Here is a 25,704-nt window from a genome sequence, read left to right as displayed (position 1 = left end):
GCGGGTCGGTGTGGACTTGTTGGGCTGAAGGGCCTGTTTCCACACTGTAATGTAATCTAATCTGATCTAATTGAAACAGACAGGATTCTGAAGGAGCTTGATTGAATCAACAATGCTACAATTGCTTCCCCTTACTAAAATACCTGCAGCATGGGGTGTAGTCAGAGAATAATTGACTGATGATCGCTGGAAGTCTCCATCTGAGGAGGTTCTGGATTCCCCACCATTGAATACATTTAAAGTGGAGATTGACAGGTGATTGCCCTCTCACGGAATCAAAAGGTATGAGAGCAGGCAGGAAAGTCAAAAATATCAGCCATTTTATATAGCAAAGCAAACTTGACAATGGACAATAGGTCTATTCTGCTCCCATTTCTAACATTCTCCATTACACTTCCAGTCTAGGTGTGGACTGCCAGTCTTTGACTGAGTGCATAGCAGGGCTCTAACTAGGAAGTCCCTTCGGGGCAAGCATTTCGTGTTTAGCCAGTGGGACTGTACAACAGGTGGAGCACCATAGGTGGAAGGTGCACAGGTAATGAAGCAAGTTTGAGAAGATGGAGTAAGGAAATTCTCACTGAGAAATCTTCCATGAACCTCACTGAAATTGACGCTTAACTAATTTCTAATAAGATTCAGCACTATGTATTTATCTAATTTTTTAACATGGTGAATACAGCATTATTTCAATTTTAAATGAGAAAATCTAACAGTGAATTTCCTGGTTTTGTTAATATATTTGAAAGTTAATCTACTAATTATAAAATGTAACCCCTGGTTAGTTATTGCATTTCTCAATAACAGCTGCCTGGTCAGTAATCCATTGAAGTAGAGAGTCTGGTGCTGGAAAAGCACAGCAGGTCAAGCAGCATCCGAGGAGCAGGAGAATCAACATTTCAGGCTTAAGCCCTTCATCAGGAATGAGACTTGTGGGCCAGGATGGTAGAGAGATAAATGGGAGGAACGTAGCTGAGCGTGCAATAGGTAGATGAAGATAGGGGAGATGGTGGTAGCTTGGAGATGAAGGTGGAGTGGATCGGTGGGAAGGAAGATGGACAGGTCACGAGGGTGGTGGCAGCACTTCCCTCCCATTTATCTCTCTACCCCCACACCCCCAGTCCACGAGCCTCATTGCTGAAGAAGGGCTTTAGCCCGAAACGTCAATTTTCTTGCACCTTGAATGCTGCCTGACCTGCTGTGCTTTCCACTGATCTCCAGCATCTGCAGTCCACACTTTCTGTTAGTAATCCATGTAAGTATACTGAGATATGAAATTCATAATTTTATTCCAATTTGAAAATGGAAACAGTTTGAATTATTGATAGGTTGATATAAAACTATTCAGATGTGTAGTAGATGAGACTTGAACTGAGCTTTCTGGCTTTGAAGTAAAGACACTATCACAAGAATCCCAATATGAATTGTATTCTAAACACTGCTGCTCTGCTCACAGCCTTCAAAGATGTATTGCTATATATACTGACACACAAATCGTTGTTTAGCTAGATGGCACTTAATCTTAGTGCAGCTTATATAAAACTGTTTCAGCTGGCTAAATGTGTATATGATGTTACTCTAACCAGCAAAACAGCGCATTGGGGTCAGTACAGTGAACTATTTTCAAACATTTAAAAATGTTCAATTATTATAGGGAAAAAGGTTAACTGTAATACAGGCTAAAGTATTTTTAAAAATTGCAGTGTCTCTCAAACCTAGATAGACTCATGATAGAATTTTTAGATCTATGCCACAGAAATTTAATTCTAGGGACCATGATTTTGACTAAATTTGGACACTACATTTCTAAGAAAACCACAAGAGCAGATTAGGTTACCAGCATACTGCACAACACCAATCAGGGAATTCATGGCAGGTTCAATCTTCCTGTTCCATTGAATTACTATTGTTAGCAATGCTTCTCATCACAATCACATGAGTATGGGGAAGCAGAGATAAAACCAGGAAGATACCTCTTCCATTTACGTCCATAAGTCTGTTGTCAAGACACAGACTCTCAGGAGAAGGTTACCAGGGTTGTATACTCAGCTTCAGAGGATGAAAACATTTCACACTCCTTAAAATAAATACAAATGTGCAAACATCACAGCCTTTCCTTGCCACGCACTTGTCACAAAAGGCACAACTTGACTGTGTTCTGGAACAGTATAGCACAATAATATATAATTTGTATTAAAATGAAGGGTACATAGGTCAGTTTGATTTTACAGTAGAATAAAATGTTGGCACAACATCAAGGGCCGAAGGGCCTGTACTGTTCTTTGTTCTATGATACCTTTGGCAGGCGAGACAAGGTATAACTGAGGGACATAACTATTTTCTATTTAATGAGGCTTGACAAATCCATGCAGACCACAGGTTTCTTGCTTCACTGGTCATAAGCCAAGTGGATATGGGGACATACTCAGCGAGTTAGACAAATCGTTGCTTTTGGTGGCCCCCAGAAGTCATTGCAGAACCTGGACCAGCATCAAAACTTGTAATAGAATGAGGGAGGATTTTTCTTCTACGTACAGATCCTGATGCCAGGATCAAACATGGATCCTGCTCCACTCCATTTTGGGAGCACTAATCCAACATTTACCTTTGTCAGTGGCCAGGGGAACTGCTTATCTCAGGACAGTGAATTAGCTTTCAAAACTAGAGGGCCAAAATATGTTCTTCTGGCATGGAAGAAGCTGCAGTGTACTGCTGCAACCAAGTACAAGAAAGGACCACCCCCATCTTGTAACGCCTCCACAGTATAACTGAAATTAAAACTGTCCAATGTAGGCAAGAAATTCCTCAGGGTAGCATGATGCAGTCAGGTAGGTCTGACAGCTGCAGGAGTGCCTCAAATAGCTCGCTCAGCATTTTATCCTGAACTTCTGCTCCAGAGCACTGGACACCAGTCTGCTGGCAGGAGACAATCTCCAGACATTGGCCATTCTTTCAATGACACAGGGAACCTGCAGGCATCCTTGAAAATTCCAACTGACCTTTTCAAAGACTTAAGCAACCCTGCCACTGCAGGCAGATAGCTATTCCTCAACTGATCTGTCCTGCAGGAAATTAGTGCAGGTGAGCCAAGACATTGGAGAGGAACCAACATGCTTGCCCATCACCAATTCCACTTCTGTGTCAGGTTCAAAATCCTGCTCAAGATGACCTCTCTCCGCTGTTTCTCCAAGAGTTAACACAAATGATTAAGTAAACCAGACAGTGAAATAATACTGCGATCATGTAAGGTACTGTACATTTTCCACTTGACTGAAAGAAATGTTATGAGCTAAAATCATAATTTTTGGTCTTTCACATTTTTTTTACTAGCTGTGTCTATTGGAATCTATAGTTCTGGATATCACTGTTTTTTGTTTCACTTTGCAGTACTCCAGTTTGATCTAGGGGTGCTGCAGTGTCTGGGGCACTCTTGATGGTCCCCAATAGATTTAGTGACTGCTGGGTGAAAATTTGATGGAACATTTCAAAATTTTTAAGGCGCACCACAAAAACAATAACGGTTTCTGACAGTTTAAAAAACAGACTAGTGGCCAGCATTTCTTTTTATCATGGAATGAACGCAGAAAATAATTTCATCATTTAGCATTAGTCAATTTTTCAACATTGAGGAAACTTATCTGTGGTTGATGCATGCATTTGGGGTTCAAAGTTCACAATCCAATCATTTTAATTAGCAGCAGAGGGTCATTGCATCTATTTTTAATTTGATCCATGAAAGCAACGTTAGTCTTTCTGAAATGTCTCACAGAAATACAGTACTTAATCTAGTATCAGCTGCTATAATGTTATTTTTTTTTAAAAATACATAATCTGTATTGTTCGAGCTGACAAATAATTCACATTTTTCTGAGCCCTTACAGAAATTGTGCTTTGTAAGCAGATTATAGAATTTATTAGCTGGAGCTTCTGTGGGCCAATTCTTTAAACAGCTGACATTGTGGTGCACAGCACTGGGGTGGTATGAGCAAACCACAGAACTGAAAGCAAGAAAATAAAATAAAAATGAGTGTATTTTCTTTGACTACACGTTATTACAATGTCACATGGATTGCAGAACTGTAGCGTGGTTTTTAATAATAAACACTCCAGTGACTGCACATTTAATTCAGCACCGAGAATAGAATCATGCTTTATTGCAAGCGGCTATTGCTACATTTCCCAGTACCTTCAAGTCAAAGAAATAAAACAAATACAAGATACTAGAACTGTTAAAAAGCTTAAGACCAGAGCTAAGACAGCAACAAAAAATTTCTTGGCAGCTTGATGCTTACTGCAACACTTAGATTCCAGCTGAACTCTCTGAGTATTACAGATATTGCAGTGCTATCAGTTACCGACTTCCACGTTGCTCTGAATGCCAAGACGAATAACCAACAGTGCCCTTAACATGGTTCATTAAAGTCAGGTGCAAGGAGCCCAACTGATTTTCAGCATTTTCCATTGACTGTAGGTAGATTTATCACACCAAGCTAAAGATGAATAAACCTGGTGTTACATGGAAATATGAAGCACTCCGGGCCTCATATACTGCTGCTTTTGGTACCCTGTGTTGACCAAAATGTCTTCTATAATTATATTTGGAGCAGATGTTTAGACAGTGGAATCGATAAAGACAAAGCTTTTGTATTCTTTCTCAGAATGGGGACATCACCAGCTAGGCGAGCATTTAATGCCCATTCTTAATTGCCCAGAGGACATTTAAGAGTCAACTATATGGCTGTGGTGTGACGATGGTAGATTTCCTTCCTGAAGCAACATTTGTGAATTAAATGGATTTTCACAGCAATTGACAGCGGTTACATCGATGTCACTAGGCCAGTTCTTTATTCCAAACTTTAGAGTGTTCATTTCACCAACCTGCCATGTAATTCAAACCTCAATTAGCAGACATGCAAAAGAAGTCTAGCATCTGCAATTATTTCACCTTGAATTTTAAAGTGAAACCAAGAATTGTGCATTTCTCAAAAGTACAGACACAGCAATGCACAATGTTTTGTAGTATACAAGGAAGGTTGCAGCAGGTGATATAGTGCCCAATGGTGCAAGTCACACTTGGTACATCAACATGTGAGAACACTTCTGTTATTGTTGCCTCATCCCACCAATGCCTTTTATAAAATAAACATATTTATGCATAATCAACCTATTAATCAATCTATGATTTTTTGTCATTTTTGTTTAAAGATTTTACTTGAAACAATATTTAAATATGACCGACATCACTGGAAATTTGTTACCTTTTGGTGCCCATTAAATTGCCCTCATTTCAAACTGTTTGCAAAACATTCCCTTGCACCATTGCAAATTAAATTCTGGCGATTGTTTTCTCTCATCAGCACACACCAGATTACATATATAGGCATACAAAATATCTAAGCAATATTAATTCAAAGTGCATTCTCACTATTGTTTAACAGAGACAAATTAACACCTGGTGTCATTGATTAACGATTTAATGCCTATTACTCAGGATATAACTGTTGACATTGCAGTCTAGTTGCCAATAATATAAATCTGTAATAGGCTCTTTTTACTGATTTTGGAGGTACTTTCTTATGCAAAGGTGCCTTTTCACATATACCATCCATGTTGCCTTCTATTATAATTTTTTATTGAAGTATAAAACTTTTTCTTGTAAACTACTGGTCAGATTTCACACAAGATTCTTGGAGGCTGCAACTGTTCTTAGTTGCCAGTTCTGATGGGACTGCGTGCTTTCGTCAGCCACTTTGTTTCTCTTTACATTATTTTTCTATTGGTATATAAGAAGAATAGCAGTGTGCAAGAAATCTTATTGGTCAGTATGGTGAAAAGAAATTCATATCTTTCCACTTCACAAACAGGAAATTCCAAAGCTTAACATTACAATAAAATTATAAACATTGTAAATTTTCATCCTTATATTACAATCTTCCCAATAAGTTGAGATTCTTTGGCGGTCAGAGAAATATAGTGGCTAAACAAGAGGGCTTGCTGGAGTAACATATTCTGAATACAGATATTTTATTTTTATGCTGGACTGCTAATTTGCAGTCCCTCACCCAAAAATGTATGACAGTAACACGTCAATCACTCATGCAACATCATTGTACTGCACAATTACCAGCATAAACATAATAATTAAATTATACATCATCTAAAAGCGCTTGTTTACAACATTATTGCCTGACAATGTGGTACAGATGTGGACAGTGTGGGAACACGATAAGTACAACATTCAGACAGCTCTGAAAATGTAAACAAGCTACCTATTTGAAAGCCACTTTTGAGCACAGGACCATTCAATGGCAATCACCATTCACTAGAGTCATTTATTTATCTGTCAACTCCTCTGACCAAGAGTGTCTTCTTTGCATGATTTGTAAAGTACTCAAGTTTTGCACAGCTCAAAATAAATTGTGCAAATCCTTTCCCAACAAAAACCATCTTGCCTGAAGTTAACTAATGTTGACATAATGTAAAGATCAGAAACAAAAATAAGCAATGTGATAACTGATCAAAATTGAAACTGAAATTAGCACAGTATACATTGTTCATTTATTTTCATCATGTACAGCCAGTTAATCAGTTGAACGTTTAACAACCAGTAAGCATCATCAACACTATTTGTTTTTTCTGATACTAACCTACAACTTAGAAGGAATTCTCTCCATTGAGTCCTGATTAATAGGTATCTCTCAATAAACATCACTCAGATCATCTGGTCATTACCTCATTGCTGTTTATGGCACCTTATAGTATGTAAAATTACTGCCCTGGTTCTTATACACAATGGTGGCCGTACCTGACAGTACTTGATTGACTGTAAACAACATTGGGACAGCCTAAGATTGTGAAAATGCTATATAAATTCAAGTATTTCTTTTGTCAGCTTCACTGAATTCAATTTCACAACACATTGCCTGAGCTCTCAGTTCCTGACTTCGCATCCTATACCATAACAAATCTCTGTTATGAGTCAGGGTAGACAAACAGGTAACATATATAAATAGTGTCGCTTTATTTTTTAATAAAGGGAAGGGTAGAGGGAAACTAGGGCACACAGGAGGAAGTAACTCAGTAACAACAAGCCAAAACAGCCATGATTGACTTCTACTTTTTTTTATTAAAAAACCAAAATTTCAGCAGTTTGCAACTTCAGCCAAAACCAAGATTAAATTAGGTGGACACTATATCACCTCCTAATTCAATCAATCTATTGTCCCATCACACTTACTATTCTTGAAATAATCATTGAACTCACATGTTTCTTCTGCCGCTATTTGGCAAAACCTGAGCATATCAGACTGTGCTCAGTTCCTCGAAACAATTCACCAAATGCAACCACCGTACTGGATCTGAAATATTACTTTCAATTATTTATTTTGTGAGCTTAGATTATGTGTTAAAACAACAAAAAAAAAAGCCAAGTGGCCCACTGCCTTTGAGTTCACAAATACTCCAAAGGGTTATTTGAAACAAAATAGAAATCTCACTTGCCTGTGTCTCATGTAAATTGAAGATAGGAGGTTCTATAGAATTCCAGTATGTCAACCTCATGGGAAAGTAAGTACAATAATGATAATGTTTTCTTTAAATCTTTTAAATTCACTTCCACCTGACAGAAATCGTGTGATTAAGAAACAATTATTTACATGACTTGGCAGCAATTGCCTTTCTCTTTATGATGAGCACAGTAAACTGGAATTCAGGGAAATATGAAAACAGGAACTAATTTAACGTTCACCGTCGTCTGAGAGTAGGGTTACAACCAAAGTTGGAGCTAGAATCCAGACCCTGTAATCTTAAGAGCCATGTTTCATTTGTCATTTTTCAATCAACCCTTTGCACGGTACTAAATTAAGAATCTATTACTCTTCTGATACCCTCTCTGCCAACAAATGACCCCTTATCTCAAGGGCAATGATATCATGAGTGAAGTAAAAATAAATTCTCAAATCCCAAACAAAAGTACTTTGTCAGAATGTGCCCAGGATTAATGGTGTAATCGAGCTACATGGCAGTTTCAGCACTGGTAATAGTAATAATCATATAGCAATTTCCCATGCAAAAATAGAAATCCAGTCACTGTGACACAATTTTAAACATCTGCAACAAAAAAAGATTCAAATTAATTTGAGTCAGTGATTCACCAGTGCGTGTGACAAATTCCTACCTAGTCATTTAACTGCCAGACATTTTCAGAATTGTACATCAGCTTTTTTTTTGTAAATAATTAAATGTTGGGGTCATTTCAATCCTTGCGCTTACAGCGCAGAAGCTATTTCCAAGTGACAATAGTTCATGCTAACGGATGTGCGCCGTGGTGCAGTCTGTTACCTCACTCATGGTTTATTCAATAACACTGAAATAGTTAGGGTCATTTCTTACAGTTCTTAAAAATGAACTCATGCTTTTCAAGAGATAGCTATCTATAAAATTACTTCAATTACAGGATTATATTGAATTATAGCTATCTATAGGATCACCAATTCCATTATTATGAGGGATATATATGCATACATTATGTGGAGCTGCAACTGAAAGGAGGATATAATTATAAATGCAGGAAACTTTATTTCAATTGCAGATTCAGTGGGTGAATTCATAAATGAATGATAATACTGATTGAATTTAAAACATTGAGATACCTGTTGAAGTGATGTATCTTCTAAAGAAGACCATCCACTAACATTTTACTGGAATCATAATGGGAAAAAAGTCTACCATGTAAAAGATTTCACATAGCTAGAATTATGCTTTGCTGAAAACACAATAACGCCAGCATATCAGATGCAAATCTTGCCTGTCCAAGCAGAATTCAAATTTATTCTATGGTACAACAGAATAGAAAGCAAATTCCTCAACAATGAAGGCTGCAGTTATACTACACATCAATAGTAAAATTTAAGTCATTATAGTTTACTGAAAGACAGCTGCGTGTGCACTTTTCACACAAACTCAGGCTGGCTTAACCAAAATACTTCTGAAACAAAAACAGAAGCCACTGGAGATGTTCAGCCATTCAGGCCAACCTTCAAGAATGAACAACATAATTGATGTTTCCTCAAAATATTACAGATGAACAGCATTTAACAAATAACAGAAGAGAAAGATGAAAAGTTGAAAATACACACAGATAAAGGTAATGAGGGAGCATGGGGGAGGCATAAGTGGTGAGCATTTTCTTACAACTGGGACATTGTCTCAAAGCACCGAGATGGCCTTTTAAGCAGCCAGCCTCAGCACTGACAGCCCATGGCTTTGTCTTAACTCTTTGAGCAGGCTTGACTCCTGTTGACTCCACTTGTCACGAGAATCCCCCATGCTCCCTCATTATCTTTATCTATGACCTTCACCTAATTGTCCACTCCCTGTGCCATTCATTTTCCCAATGCCAAGCCACACATCCTCACCTACACGTGCCATGGTACCTCCTTGCCACCATGCCAAGCTATGTCCCATCTCGTTCCACAGTCTGATGTATTCTCCATGCTAAATTATGGCATTTTTCATGCCCATTAACTCTTTATATGCTCTGTATGATACAAAACTTTTAACAAATTTACACATGAAAGTTCTTTTTACAAAAAAAAGTGTCAATTATTGTCAATTATAAGTTGAAATTATCTCCAAACTTTAAAATATCGCTAGCAGAAACTGTCTGCACTTTTTATCTTCAGTAAATAAACATTGTGAGAAAGCATTTTCTCCAGAGGTAAACATACTGACCTCAGAAATTTTCTTAATCCCACTGCCCACCTAGAAGATGGAAATTCATAAACTGAATAGAGTATCGTAAGAAATTAGCAAACTGCATTACCTCTCAGTGGCACAGGAGCCTGATGGTTGGGACATTATAGACAGAAGGTTGACATGGACATGAAATACTGCACATTAAATTGGGAAAATTACAGTGTGCGAGTTGCTGTTTTGATTGAATGAAGTAGCTGGGACTCCAAAAAAGTGGGACTGAAGTACTGAATCAGTGTGTGTTGCATTTCTTGTGCTTACATGTGGAGGTGTCAGGGGAAAGAGAATAATTGGTGTGGATGATGGAGAAAGCAGAATCCCTTCATTATGCAGAGGGAGGCGTCATGAAGAAAAATCTGAATTTTATTTTAAACTATATTCTTGATTTCTTTAGAAATAACCTCTAGCAATTAAAATGGGGCTCTAGAAATGTTCCATCAGCAAAAATAATACAAAACTCTTGCATTGTATTGACATTCTAGGCAAAGCCACACAAAGGAACCCCAGATAATGTGTAGCCTCAGCCAGATTTGGTATTAAAGAGAGGCACTCAAACTCATTATTCTTCAGATGGTGCTAACACCTATAATTTACCTCCAACAACACAATGTTTTTTTGATGAGTGACATCAAAAACCATTTCTTAGCTCTCCTTGGAATTCTGGTTACATGTCTGAAGCTCAAGTTTGTGCATAACTTTCATTATTTTTTCCTGAGATTGCTATTTAAATTAGAACAGCTTCATGTTTAGCTCCAACCTGCGCGAGTCTTAACCTCTCGAAGACTAATTTCCAGAGGTGTGAAGGTGAGAATGATGAACAGTTGCCATCTGATAGCAACACAGGATTAATATGGAAACATGCAAAGAAAAAGGGTCAGAGATTACAGTCTGAAATTGAAGTTAATGATTAGACTAGAAGATTGTGAAGTGTCTAATCAAAAGATGAGATGATGTTCAGCAAGTTTCTGTAGGCTAAGGGTAGAGATGTTAGCATGAAAACATGATGGGCAATTACAATGGCAAGCCATTAGAAATTAAGGGGCATATTTGCAAACTAAATGAAGGGTTCCACTAAGCTGCAATTGCCAATCCCCAATGCAAAACTGATTACATTGTGAATACGATATTAAACTGAAAGAAGTGCATGTAAATCACTGTTTCAACAAGAAAGAATATCTGTGGCCTTGGACAGATGAGAGAGAGAAGATACAACAGCAAGTTTCTCATCTTCAGCATTTTCTGAACCTATTTCAGATTTCTAGCATTTACAGTATTTTGTTTTTGTATTGGAGTTAGTTCAATGTTTTATTGTTATAAGTTATACCCTGTAACTCCATGGGTCCACCAAAATATTTTTTGGTTGGGAGCGGGGAAGAGGAGCTGTCCAGCTAACAAAATCAGAACCTTTCAACTGAATGTTTTGCTTTTTTTTAAATAAGAGGACATTAACAAACTTTCAGTGGGAAAAAGGCATCAATGTAGATTTACATTTGGGTATGAAAGATAAGGAGTCATATTTTACTTGAACGAAACTTCTGCGAAATCAGCATCGAATGTCAAATAAACAAAACGGTCTGTTAGAACATAGAACCGTACAACAAAGGAATAGGCCCTTCAGCATACCATGGCTGTGCCAACCATTATACAGGTAGTTCTGCTTTAATGCGATGCTTATGTTCCTCTGCAACCTCACACTATAGAAAGTCATGCTATAGAAGATCTCTATAGAAAATCACTATACTCACTCAGTAGAAAATTTATTTTATCCAAACAGTGTCCATAATTCAATCACATTATTGTCTTAGAGTCATAGAGATGTACAGCATGAAAACAGACCCTTCGGTCCAACCTGTCCATGCCGACCAGATATCACAACCCAATCTAGTCCCACCCGCCAGCACCGGGCCATATCCCTCCAAACCCTTCCTATTCATATACCCATCCAAATGCCTCTTAAATGTTGCAATTGTACCAGCCTCCACCACTTCCTCTGGCAGCTCATTCCATACACATACACTCTGTGTGAAAAGGTTGCCCCTTAGGTCTCTTTTATATCTTTCCCCTCTCGCCCTAAACCTATGCCCTCTAGTTCTGGACTCCCCCATCCCAGGGAAAAGACTTTGCCTATTTACCCTAACCATTCCCCTCATAATTTTGTAAACCTCTATAAGGTCACCCCTCAGCCTCTGACGCTCCCGGGAAAACAGCCCCTGCCTGTTCAGCCTCTCTCTATAATGCAAATCCTCCAACCCTGGCAACATCCTTGTAAATCTTTTCTGAACCCTTTCAAGTTTCACAACACCTTTCCAATAGTTATTGTGTTTATAATTGATTTCTATTTAAGCCACACAAGGACTTCCTCCAAAACTGAGAGAACAAATACACACTGGGGGTGGAGGGGGCAATCGTAAGGGCTTGAGTTTGAGGATGCAAAAGAGGTTCACCTGGATGTTGCCTGGAATAGAGGGCGTTCGCTATGAAGAGATTAGGATTATTATTATTAGAAAGACATAGGTTGAGGGGGCACCTGATTGAGGTCTACAAAATCATGAGAGGTATTGACAGGATGGATAGGAGTTGAGGACTCAATTAATAGGGGGCACGAGTTCATGGTGAGGGGGAAAAGGTTTAAGGGAGATATGTGTGGAAAGTTCTTTACACAGAGGGTGGTAGGTGCCTGGAACACGTTGCCAGTGGACATGGTAGAGATGGGCACGATAGCATCATTTAAGGTATATCTAGACAGATACACAATGGACAGGGAGCAGAGGGATACAGAGCCTTAGAAAATAGGCAACAGGTTTAGATCAAGGATCTGGATAGGTGCAGGATTGGAGGGCCGAAGGGCCTGTTCCAGTGCTGTAATTTTCTTTGCTCTTATAGCCAGCTCGCACTGATGAAACGCGCATTATAGCAGAACAACCTGTACTATTCTAAAATGGTCCCATCCACCTTTAACAACATCTGCCATCGAATTTTAGCAGAATAAAATTAACCAGCACGATAATCCAATTGGTCGAAAGTATATACACAAAAACCTCTGTTTTCATTCTAACATCTCCCTCCAAACCGGAAACGTCTAACAACCACGAATGATAAAGGTAGCAGATGGATGGGAACATCACCACCAGCTGGAAATTCCCCTCCAGGCCACACACTCTCCTGACTTGAAACTATATCCCTCACTGTTGTTCGATCAAGATCCTGGAACTTCTTTCCTAATAGAATCGTAGGTGATCCTACACCTTAAGGACTGCAACACTTCAAGAAGATGGCTCACCACCTTCCATTGGGCAACCAGTGATGTGCAATAAATGGTAGCCTAGTCAGCAAAATCCTCATCTCATGAACAAATTGAAAAAATTAAGCAGATAGGCTGCCCACCGCTACTCTAAACTATCTGAGTAAAGGCAGTGATGTTCTAGTAACACGACTAAATTAGTAATTCAGAATCCAGGCAAATGTTCTGGGGGAAAATTCAGATCCTACCATGGTAGATGTTGAAATCTAAATTCAAAAACAAATCTGGATTTTAAAAATGAAACTAGTCAAATGGCAACCATTTAACCATTGTTAATTGTCAAACTGCAGAGGCTGAAGATCTAAAACAAAACAGAAATTGTTGGGGAATCACACAATCCATACAATGTGGAAGCAGGCCATTCGGCCCATTGAGTCCACACCGACCCTCTGAAAAGTAGGCTCATCCCCTATCCTATCCTTATAATCCTGCATTCCCCATAGCTAATCCATCGAGCCTACACATCCCTGGACACTATGGACAATTTAACATGGTCAATCCACATCTTTGGACTGTGGAAGACACAGGGAGAATGCCACACAGGTTCCCTGGAGCTGTGAGACAGCAGTACTAACCACTGAACAGATTTGGCAGCAATCCATGGACAGAAAGCAGAGCTAACATTTTGACTCCAGTGACCCTTCTTCAGAAAGTTTCTTCAGAGTTCTAGGATTTTTCCTTACAGATGCTGTGAGACATGCTAAGTTTCTCCAACAACCTGTGTTTTTGTTTGGCATCTCACCACCATGTTCTCCAAGACAGCGAGGGATGTGCAATAAATGCTGGCCCCACTCACAATTACATAATTTTTAAAAACCTGCATTAATAATATCTAGTAGCTATATAATAGTGCCTTTTAAAAAAAAATTTAAATCAACTCTCAGTGTAAGAAAACATAACAAAGGGGTTGAGATGAATAACAGCTTGGATAATCTTGCCCGTCACAAGTTTAAACTCCTGCTTAAATTATAGGTCTGTGCTAAATGTTATCCAAAACTTGTTGCCAAACCCAATTCAACCATCACTCCCATAGTCAGAGTTATATTGGCTCCTGATCATCTTAGCTTGTCTCAATCATTTACAAATTGCTACCCTGAAAGCTCTTCATTTATGTAACAATGCTTTTTCTCTGGATGTAGGTTTGCTCACTGACTTGCAAGATTCATTTTCAGACATTTCGTCACCACACAAGGTAACATCTTCAGTGAGAATCCAAATGAAGCACTGCTGGTGTAGCCCGCTTGCTATTTATATGTTTGAGTTTCCTAGGGTTGGTGATGTCATTTCCTGTGGTGACATCATTTCCTATGGTGAAGTAATTTCCTGTTCTTTTTCTTAAGGGGTGGTAAATAAGATCCAAACACTACATTGGACAAACAGGCAGAAAACTAGCCACCAGGATACATGAACCACTCTCACTAGTATTCTTACATACGGATGAGGAAGGACACCACTTCAACTGGGACAACATATCCATCCTAGGACAAGCCAAACAGAGAGAGACACGAGAATTCCTAGAAGCATGGCATTCCATCTGGAACTCTATCAACAAAGACATTGACTTGGATCACATTTACAACCTCCCCCCCCACCCAGAGAAAAAGACAAACCGTCTGAAAACGAACCTTCCAGCTCACTGAGCAAACATACATCCAAAACCTCAACCTGAGCTACAAATGTTCTCAAAACTCGCTAATGCTCTTCTCCCCCCTGCATTATTCCTTTGCACCCCAATATTGACAGCATGCAATTAGTTCTCTCCCGAAACCCATCTCTCTTTACAGCTAGCTTTCTTCCTTGAAAGCCATCTCTTGAATTATTCTTTTGGTAGGTCATTCTTTGGTTCTGCAAACGCTTTTCCTCACATCTGAGAGGTGCCTGGGACAAATTCCTAGAATTCAAGCACATTTTCATTGTAACGTGCTGCTTTTTGATCCAAAACTGGGTTGTGGCGCTGTATTGATCGACAAACTAACCAAAGATTGTGTATGCATTGTAAAATGTAAATTCCAGCACCTTTCCACAGGAAATAGGGGCATCATTAATCTTTTGTTTTGAAAGCAGAGGGATCCACTCAGAGCTCTCCATTCCCGCCTCGCTTTTAATGTGACATCGTAAATTTGTGCTCGGCACCTCTTTGCTCCCAAGAGCCACTTTCCAATAACATGGTCTGAATCTAAATTCTTCAGCATCCAGCCATTTCCCGCTGAACAATTCCACCATAGTAAACATGCCAAACCTTTCTAAACAGCTGATCTCTATTAAATACGTCACATTTTAACCTTCTGATCTTAACTCTTTGGGGCACCTTTCCTTTTAAAAAAACCCAATACTAGAACAGCAAAACATTCAATGGGAAATGTGCCAGCTATGATGCCTGAAAACTACAAACCATGCCAAGAATGTATATAGCCCTTACGACCAAGATCCAGCACATCGCTATTAAATTAACTGAATGGTTAGGATACTGAGTGAAGGATATTTCCACCCGCTTTACGCTTCTCACCATATGTCAAACTCACTTCCCTTCGTTCATAAATTCAGATTTTACTCGTCTCTTCCATTATTGCATGGAAAAATCCACAATACTTACTGCGCCGTTGATAAATCCACTAAACCAGCGGCTGAATGAATAAACTTTTTTTTAGACAAAACCCTGAGTGAGGAAATAATTTTACTTTCTGGCAAGATTTACTCCTTTTGTTAATGTTCAGAATTAGTCAGAACGGCATTCACACCATTAAACACCACCTTCCCCCCCCCCCCCCATCACAACTAATACAAACACAAACTGTGCCCAAAACCAAACAAACAGTGAATTATCTAACATCTGTTTTAACAAAGACTGCCAAACTTTGAGATTGGGAACATTAACATCTAGAACAAACTACTGCGAAAATGCAATTACATATGTAACGCGGAACAGTTAACACTCTCACCCCTTCGAAACACATTTCAATGGCCTCTGATTAAACCTTAACTCGTCAACTGTTTAAAAATTATTTTCTAAAACATTAGAATTGTACTTTTGCCGACCTTGGTTTAAAAACTTCATTACGCCCCCCAGTGGGACTCACGCACTACTCGGAACATTTTTTTTGGAAAATAGCAAGATCCAACCCGTGTCTGAGATATTCCTACAGTTCTGTAAAATGTCGACTGCTAATTCGTTTCGAAAAACACACAGACCGTACTAAGTTATTACAATTATCTTCTCTCCCACCCACCCCCATCGGATGGCATGTCACACCCATTTGCCATATTTCAAACTGAGAACAGTACGATAATTTAAAAAAGAGTTAGGAAAATTGAGAAACAAACAGAATATGACAATCCCATTCGGAGTTTAAGGAGACTCTGAATAACACTACCACACAACCCAAATAGCAACACTAAGCACAGTGGTGCATTTCTCCCCCACCCACATGTGGTTCTAGTCAGTCTGGCATGTACAGTTTATACGTATTTAAAATTACATCTCAGCATATATCAATCACATCCTTCAGTCCTATTCCACAACAATAAATTAGTAATTAGCCCAGCACCATCAACTAGATGTGTGTACGCGTGTGTGTAGCTGACTTGCAAATGCTGACCATACGCACATTAAACGTGTGAATGGGACAGCACAGTCAACACCAATATACCCAGCGGAGCCAATGCTGCGCACCTGAGTAGTTCCAACACGGGGACAAAAATGACAAGGGGTGAAGTTCCCCCCCAGCATCCTCAGATCACAGACGGGCAAACCATTAAGAGTGACAGGTCATCATTACATGGAAAAGACAAATCGCAATCCACTGTTATCCCTGCTTCAGGAAAAGTCATAGACACTATTACACGCCTTGACAAACTGGAATTTGGCCTGAATATCTTTCTTAAAGTCTCTCTCACCTTCTTCCGGGGCTGCCATTTCATCATATTTGTAAAGCAGAAATGTAGAGAGCATCAAGAGGTTGGCTGGGAACCTGGTGTAGATTTGCAGCAGTGGTTGGACATTCTGACAAGGCTCCCTCTCGCCTGGCTTTCACAACTGCACCATATTTCAAGAAGAGAGAAGAAGGGGAGGGGGGAATCCCGAAAGCAGTAAATATCCCAGAGAAAGAGAAAACAGCAGGGAAAAAAAAATGTTTAAAAAGGTGCCTTCAGCAGCTTTTCTTGCAGGGCCAAGGGTGATACATAATTCTGGCTGTAGTTCACAATATGGATCACAGTCTCTCTTTTCTTCCCCCACGCCCCCCTTTTCCCACTCCAAAATAAAAATAACTAAATAAGGCTGTGGGGATGTTCTTTTCCTGCCGCTCCAGAGCTCAGCTCCGTTCTGTTAACACTGACTCAAGTCAATTGAAGGCAAGAGATTTTTCAGCCTCCCTCCTCTGGCAGTCGGAGGGCGTGCAGCCCGCGCGCATGGCTCCGCCGGCGCGACCCCGTCATGCTGCGCTCTCCCGCGAGCCGGCGCGCGCCTCCACCCCTTTCTCTGCAGCCGGGCCGCGCAGCGCGCCGCCCCTCGGCAGCCCTTTCACATTTCATTGGCACCAGGGGCGAGACTTCCTTTTTTTTGGCAAGGGGGATGCTTTCCTGCATTCAGAGAATTGGAGGGTCAACAAGACCTTCAGATACGAAACCCCCCCCCCCCCCCCCCCTCCCCCCCCATCACCCGAACGTCTGATGCCAAGCCTGCAGAGGTCCAAGCATGGAGAGTGAACCTGCATGTGGGCAGAACTTCCCCTCTTACACTCTCACTCTGATTCCCCTCCTGCTTTCCCCTTCCACTCCTTGTATTTTCCTCACAACTTTACCAGACCTCCTTTCCCACACTTAGATTTAGATTAGACTACAGTGTGAAAACAGGCCCTTCGGCCCAACAAGTTCACACCGACCCGCCGAAGCCCAACCCACCCAGACCCATTCCCCCACATTTACCCCTTCATCTAATACTACGGGCAATTTAGTATGGCCAATTCACCTAACCTGCACATTTTTGGATTGTGGGAGGAAACCGGAGCACCCAGAAGAAACCCACGCAGACACGGGGAGAATGTGCAAACTCCATACAGAGAGTCACCTGAGGCGGGAATTGAACCTGGGTCTCTGGTGCTGTGAGGCTGCAGTGCTAACCACTGTGCCACCGTGCTGCCCACTTCTTCACCACCTCCTACTCTATCCATTCCAACTACTCTCCCATTCCTTCTACAACCCTTACCATTCCACCCACTCTACAAAGAATAAACATGCACTTTCCTCAAGAATTTTTAATTTGTGCATCTTTGACAGTGGTTGACCATCTCAAAGCAGGAATGTTTCCATATTCTTGTGACCAATTTACCAAGGTTATTTTCAATAGTGCTCTTATTTGGATTGGCAGAGATCGATCCTCTGACAAAAGTATTTCATAAAATTGGCCTGACTACTGTAATTGAGAAGTGTTATATATGCAATGGCTGAAAAGCCTCCTTCTGTGCTACATATACTTTGCATATGCTTGTATGGAATCTCGAGTACAGAAATAGGCCATTTTGTCCAGTTACTCTAACCCAGCATTAATGTTCCACACTAGCATCCTTCCTTAACTATGTCAGCATTTTCTTCACTTTCTTTCTCCCTCATGTATATTTTAAATTTTCTTTTAATGCATAGATGATATTCACCTCAACTTTTCACATACACCCTATGTCTACAGACATTGGTATCTGACATGTGCCAACTTCCAAGATACTTCATGGCTCATTTCCGAGCCATTCACAGGATGCTTCTGCACTTCAATGTTGCACTGGCAACTGTCATTATAATGCTGCAGCAAGGACTCCATCCACCCAGGAACACATATTCAGTTCTTGGGCAGAACCAGGCTGCATCCCCGTGCTCTTCGCTTGCTGACATAATGCTCACTCACTCTGAGCCTATCTGGATGTTCACAACATCGTTGCCTTGTGTTGCCTTGCCTTTTTGTGGTTTGCCCCTCAGTTAGAGACACCAGGCTCACATTACTGTTTGCTTTCTGTGCCATTTAGCATGGGCACAGAGCCAGGGAGCCTGTCAGCGTTGCCAGCATGCCTCAGTTAAGACAAGCGAGGGTAGCTTACATTCAGGGAATCCCAGCACAGTAGGTCAAGGGCAGCTTATGATACCAGTCCAGTGTCTGTTCAAGGTGGTCATAGTCAGGATACTCTCTGCATAAGCAGTGAAAACCATATGACAGCAACGTGCCACCTACCTTAACTCTTCCTGCTCTGTGGGATGTTTTCCTTTAAAATGAATCAGAGACAGATATCATGGAAGGTGGAAGTGGTGGTACAGCTATTAGCATTGGTGCAGGTAGAGAGGTGCTCTGAATGAGTAGACAGCGCATAAGGCATGCAGCATTAGTGATGACATTGGTTGGGGTGTGTGAGGGCGAGTGGGGAAGATGTCGTGTGCAATGGTGAGATGGTAGAGCACAACACTTGGTGGGACGTGAGTACAGGTGCTGAGATAGAGTGAGCATGAGGTATCAGAGACATGATAGTGACCCTGATATTGGCAGTGTGAAGGAGGTCATTGTTGAATATTCTTCCAGTCGGCTCACAGAGTGGAAACATTGAATGAAGGTGGTGAGGTATGGGCTCATGGCCTCCAACTCTAATACTGGAGAAAGAGGAAATCCTGCCTGTGCACCTTCCCATCCAACAGAAGATCCAGGATCCTGCTCGCAAATCTGGGTGCCGATTTCCCCCCATCTGCTATGTCTGGGATAAACATAGAGACAAAAAAACCCGCAGATGCTGGAATCCAAGGTAGTGAAGCAGGAGACCGGAAGAACAGGTGGAGAAGTCAATGTTTCAGGTATAACCCTTCTTCAATCCTGACGAAGGGTTACACCCAAAACATTGACTTCTCCCACTCCTGATGTTGCCTGGCTTGCTGTCTTCTTCATGTCGATCATGTCTGGGATAAACATCAGGAATCATATAGGGCAGTAGGTCAGCACTGACAATGCTTGTCCAGGTGCTAAACCACTTTTTTTTAAGAAGGCACCTGGCCAGAGATGACAGTGAATGACAGGATTTGTGGTGAACGAAAAGTTGTCCCAGAATGGCATATGGTAAGATGGGGCAGAAATTGGACATGAAATACATCATCGGGGTGGCATCGGCAATTATCGGGGAGAGTTTGGTAAGATGCAAGAAGAATGGTCACTCGGTCTTGCAGCAAATCCCTCCAAACTAGACACGGCTTGCATTTAGTCCAAAAACAAACGATTCAGTACTTTTCATAACAAAAATAGTTTTCCTGTATTTTTGCCACAGATACAAGGCATTCTAATATGTTCATGTCTATCACTCAAGTGTTTTAAAGTTTTGTAAGAGTAGGAGTGCTATCACAAGGTACTCAGGTAATAGCAACCTAAAGACACAACTCCAATTCCCTCTCAATAAACATTCTGGGCAATATGGCAAGGTTTCATTTTTTTAATTATTCGCAATGTGCGAGTAATCCATTATCACTTACGGTAATTCTGATACATTTGTGTGTCCATTGCTCAAAGACAACTTATTGCACATTCAAGAGCAACCAAACAGCAGATCAATGTGTATGCATTCAGATAATCAGAGCTAGTTTATTTCTTTGTCATTCTGTTTATAAACGCTGCGTGAGAATATAACTTAAATTAGCTTTTTTTCCAGAATGACAAGCATCTTTCAGAGACAAATTAGAAACAACTAAAACTTTGAGTACTTGTTAAATAAGTCTTCAGCATTGCCAATTGAGCATGGCAGGTAGAATGAAGCACATTTGATGCCAACTCATTTCAGAAAATGGGCGAAATCAAAGTTTCAGTTAATAACAATCACACCACATAAATGACAAGTAATGACCGTATCAAACAATAAAATAGCAAGTAAATTTTCCTCCAATCTTCAATGCATCCAAAACCCATTCAATTCCTTCCCCAAAAACATTCTGGGCAATATAGCAAGGATTCAGTTTTTAAAAAACTGTTCTCAATGATGTGGCTAAGCTACCACTGGCTAAACTGGACGAGCCGCATCATCGATGTGGTTACAGGATCAAATGCTAAGACTGTGGCAAATGGCTCATCTCTCAACCCTTCAAAGCTTTATCACAAAATACAAGATTCAACTAAGAAGTGTGATGGAATATTAACCATTCATCTGGCTGAATCTTGGATAATTTGAACATCCCAGGTTCAATTGAATCCAGGTCAGAGCAACCCGACTGATCAGTGGCCCCTGCATTGGACTCAGTATTTGATGCCAATCCAATCACTAAGACAATATCCCACCTTTGTAGACTGCGAAAAATGGGCTACAACTTAAGCCTCACCACAAAATTTACACAGAATAAAATGAAATCTTCCTAATATTGTATTAAATTGAATTGAATTTATAGTCACCTGTACTGAGGAACAATGAAAAGCTTTTTCTTGCGAGCAATACAGGCAGATCACTAAGTTAAATAGCATAGATAAGTAAATACTAGGTAAACTGTGGCAAAAGCAAAAACACAGGTAGGGTTGTGAAGAAATATTGCCAGGGTGGGATGGATCTGAGAGAATGCTGGCGGTCTTTCCTTGACAGCAGGCCTGATAGATGGGATTTTATAGATGGGAGGTTGGCCTTTGTGATTGTCCAGACCAAGTTCACCACTCTCTGTAACCATCTCCGATCTTGAGTAGTACAGTTGCCACACCAGGTAGTGATCTTTAAAATGTAGTCTGCTTTAAAATGCATAGATTGCCTGTAAAGGGGGTATTACTCTTCTGTTGCTAGGCAATCTCTGTAGGGCATCATGTAGTTTCCAAACCGCTGTCCACAATCCCTATGATTGGTGACATAATCTTAGGTGACACTATCAGATTTTTGTTTGGGTGAAGTGTGCATTATGTTCACAACCTTTACAATTTCATATTTTGTTCTTATCCTTTGATTTATTAGAATGTGTTGATGTACAGTAAGAAAATGCTTTTTGCAAATATAACATTGGTTTCTCTTGAATAATGAACTCTACAGGAAGTTAGATGAAAGGACACACATGGTGGTCATATGTCTCTACATTGCTATTATTTATTGATTCAATAGCATATCATTTGTATTTATAAATAGTATTAACATTGTTTGCAAATGTCATGTTTTTTGTGTTGCAGTGTTTGAACAGTCTTTCAGAGAACATGCCAAGTAGTCACTGAGAACTATTTCTTGAGTAAAGGAATCCCCAAAGACTGATAATCACAACATTGAGAATACAGCTCTGTGTCACAATTATGAATGGCCCATTTGCACTTGAGTCAGGCAGAATCAGAATGAAACATCATCTCCGACATCTTACTCTTCATTTTGAATAAAACAATTTCACCTTTATTGGACTACGACTCAAACATATGAGCAGATTAATACATATGGTATTGCCAATTTCCAGAGATCATTTTATGTGCATAAAAAATACCAAATAAGCATGCATGCCAAAATCAAACTCTGATCCACAAAATATCAATGCATCATATGTAAAAGCTGAAACTCCCAAAGAAACCCACACTGGACATTCATATTTTGATGATAAACGTTTTGCTACTTGATGTCCTCCACTTTCTGTACCTAGCTCTCCACTTCCTTTCGTGGTCTTGTCTTTCCCCCCCACTGGTGTCCAGACTGATCTGCTCCTTCAACATCTGTAGATGTCTTCCATCTTTTAGCCTAGCCTGCTGCATTATTGTCATTTCACAGGTAGCCACCTACCCAGTATGATCCATGTGGTCACTTTGATCATACAGTGTAATCAACAGTCTTTTGCATTAGTATCCACATTTTTATACATGGACAGCTGCTTTAAAAATTTCCAATGATGAAGGTTTTCAAACCTCTTCAGCTTGGAGAATTTTTAAAGGTTTTTTTTTAAACATATTGGAAATTGTTTCAATCTACCATTGCAAGTTGATGTGTGGAGTAGTGAGGTCCTGGAAAGATTTGAAGACACAGATGAGAATTCTACAATTCAGATATGGTCAGACTGGGAATCAACACAGGTAACACAGCAAACATGTAATGGATGAACATAGGAGGAGAAAGTGAGGTCTGCAGATGCTGGAGATCAGAGCTGAAAATGTGTTGCTGGAACAGCGCAGCAGGTCAGGCAGCATCCAGGGAACAGGAGAATCGACGTTTCGGGCATAAGCCCTTCTTCAGGAATGGATGAACATAACATGATGTGAAGTTAGGAAACAGGTAGCAATGTTTTTAATCAGGATACAAGATGGGATGCCAGCAAGGAGGTCGTTGGACTCGTCAAGTTTAAAGATAACAAAAGTGAAGATGAGGGTTTCAGCAGTAGATGAGTTTAAGTTGGAGCAGAGTGTTACAAAAATTACAAATATGCAGTTTTACTGATGGGGTGAAAATGTGCTGAAAGATCACTGTGAGGTTAAGTGGAAGAGCAAAGGATCTCAATCATGCTGAGGCAGTGGCCAGGAAGTGGACTGGACTTGTTAGCTAAGGAAAGGAATCTGTTCAAGGAACCAAGACACAGGTTTTCACAATTTTAAATTACAGGATATTGCTGACCTTCTGTATTGTAAATCAGACAACAAACCAAGTCAGATCCAATGAGGAGTGGAATAGTTTCAATCTATGCACTGGAGGCTGTTCATTTCTTATGGTATTCATCTAGTAGTTGAATGCAACTCATCTGCTGTCACCAAATACACTCCTTGAATTTCAACCAAGATCTTTTTGTCTCTAAACTTTCAAATGTGTGAAGGCAAAGGCATTATAAAAATAACTCCATGGCAAAAATTTAAATGTATTAATGTGCCTAAACTCTTAGCTTACAATGAAAGCAACAGGAATCCACACCTGATTGTTTTCATCCTGACAACCTATGCACATAATTTGAAGAGGTTATTTGAAAAAACTATTTTCTGGATAAGAAAGCTTGGAAATTGTAAAACATTTATCCTATATGCATGGACAGGTCAGTATGTCATTTAAGATAGTGAACAGTGGAAATAGATGTAAACCTGGTATATTAATACAAATATATTAACAGCAAAAAGTTTAAAACGCACATGTGTGTATCACACATGGCCCAGTTGGTAGCATTCCTATGTTGAGTTAGAGGTTGTGGGTTAGGGTCCCACTCCAGTCCCTGAATACAAAAATCAAGGATGACACTCCTGTGCAGCAATGACAAAGTGCCACACTGTAAATAAGTACTGAGGCAGACATAAAATAAGTCACAGCATTGTCTTGAAGAGTAAGTGAGTTATTCCTTATAGATGGTAGATTTCAATCCTTCAACCACAATTTTTAAAAGATCATCTTACCATTAGGGTGACACAGTGGCTCACTGCTGCCTCACAACACCAGGGATACACAGACAGGAGCCTTGAAGAACACAGCAAGCCAGGCAGCATCAGGAGGTGGAGAAGTCAATGTTTCTTGTGTAACCTTTCCCGAAATGTGCACTTCTCCACCTCTAATGCTGCCTGGCTTGCTGCGTTCTTCCAGCCTCCCTGACTGTGCATTTTGGATTCCAGCATCTGCAGTTTTTTTTTTGTCTCACAATACAAAGGACTCAGATTCAATTTCACCTTCAGGGGACTGTTTGTGTGGAGTTTGCACATTCTCCCCCATCTGCGTGGGTTTCCTTTGGGTGCTCCGGTTTCCTTTCTCAGTCTAAAGGTGTGCAGATTAGGTGCATTAGCAATGCTAAATTGCCCATAGTGTTCAAGGATGTGTAAATTAGGTGAGAATTAGTCATGAGAATTAGTCATGAGAATTGCAGAGTTATAGACATAGGGTAGGGGTTAGATCTGGGTGGGATGCTCTTCTGAGAGTTGGTGTGGACCCGATGGGTCAAATGGCCTGCTTCCACATTGTAGAGATTCTATGATTATCAGTGTCTTGTCTCTGGAAGCTTGCTGTGCTCACATTAGCTACTACATTTCTTACCTTACAAATGCCTATGCTTCAAACTGTTTCAATGTTTACAGAGCACTTCAAAATGTCCTGTACCATATAAATGTAAGTCGCTTTATTCATATTTTTAGAAAACCATGAAAGCTTGATTGCAACCAAGAAGAAGAATTACACATTCGAAGCCACACTGCTTTTAATCTCATTTGCGATGCTTTAATGTGTCAGCCTGAATTTGTGATTAACTTATAAACATCTGATTCTAAGAATAGAGAGCTACTGATCTCGGGCCAGAAAAAGTTCAGCAAGTATTATGGTTTACTTTGAGAATTCAGTAGGTATCATCTCCATTTATACAAAATGTTTATTATTAAACACAGTCCAGACTGTCCAAAAGTGCTTTTAATAACTGTTTTGTGGTTGTAAAATACAATTTTGTCAAAGGAACTGCTGTAACAAACTTCACAGATCTATGTATTTCTGAACAGGATGTCACACACCATTAGGTTTGTAAGATTGTGTAAGCCTTAAGAAAATAGAGCCAAACAGGCTTACTGGCTGGATGTAAAAATGCTTGTTAGTTGAACAGTTTAGTTTTGGCAGTTACTTACCTCTTGTCATGGCTCTCAGTAAGAAAGAAAACTGCATATTGAATAGTCAAATGGTTTGCTTTTCAACTAATTTTCACAAGAGGAAAACATATGAAATTGGTATTTTTTCAGTAAAATCACATGAAGGTTTACC

General features: G+C 40.0%; 1 protein-coding gene across 5 annotated transcripts in view; it reads right to left on the bottom strand.

The window, feature by feature from the left end:
- ttc28 (tetratricopeptide repeat domain 28) overlaps nt 1–25,704 on the bottom strand; it is a 745,244-nt gene that overhangs the window by 491,361 nt on the left and 228,179 nt on the right. Inside the window, exon 1 of one of the 5 annotated variants that reach the window (XM_043715617.1) lies at nt 16,946–17,648. The exons of the other annotated variants lie outside the window; for them this stretch is intronic. Within the exon in view, the coding sequence (XP_043571552.1) occupies nt 16,946–16,972 (27 nt within the window). The 5' untranslated portion in view covers nt 16,973–17,648. Of the gene's footprint in view, nt 1–16,945; nt 17,649–25,704 lie in introns of those variants that run through there. 5 annotated transcript variants of the gene reach the window in all.

The sequence above is a fragment of the Chiloscyllium plagiosum genome, chromosome 25 (genome assembly GCF_004010195.1).
Source record: "Chiloscyllium plagiosum isolate BGI_BamShark_2017 chromosome 25, ASM401019v2, whole genome shotgun sequence".
Lineage (NCBI taxonomy): Eukaryota > Metazoa > Chordata > Chondrichthyes > Orectolobiformes > Hemiscylliidae > Chiloscyllium > Chiloscyllium plagiosum.
Note: the sequence above shows the minus strand (reverse complement) of the source record. Positions and strands in the feature narration are given on the sequence as shown.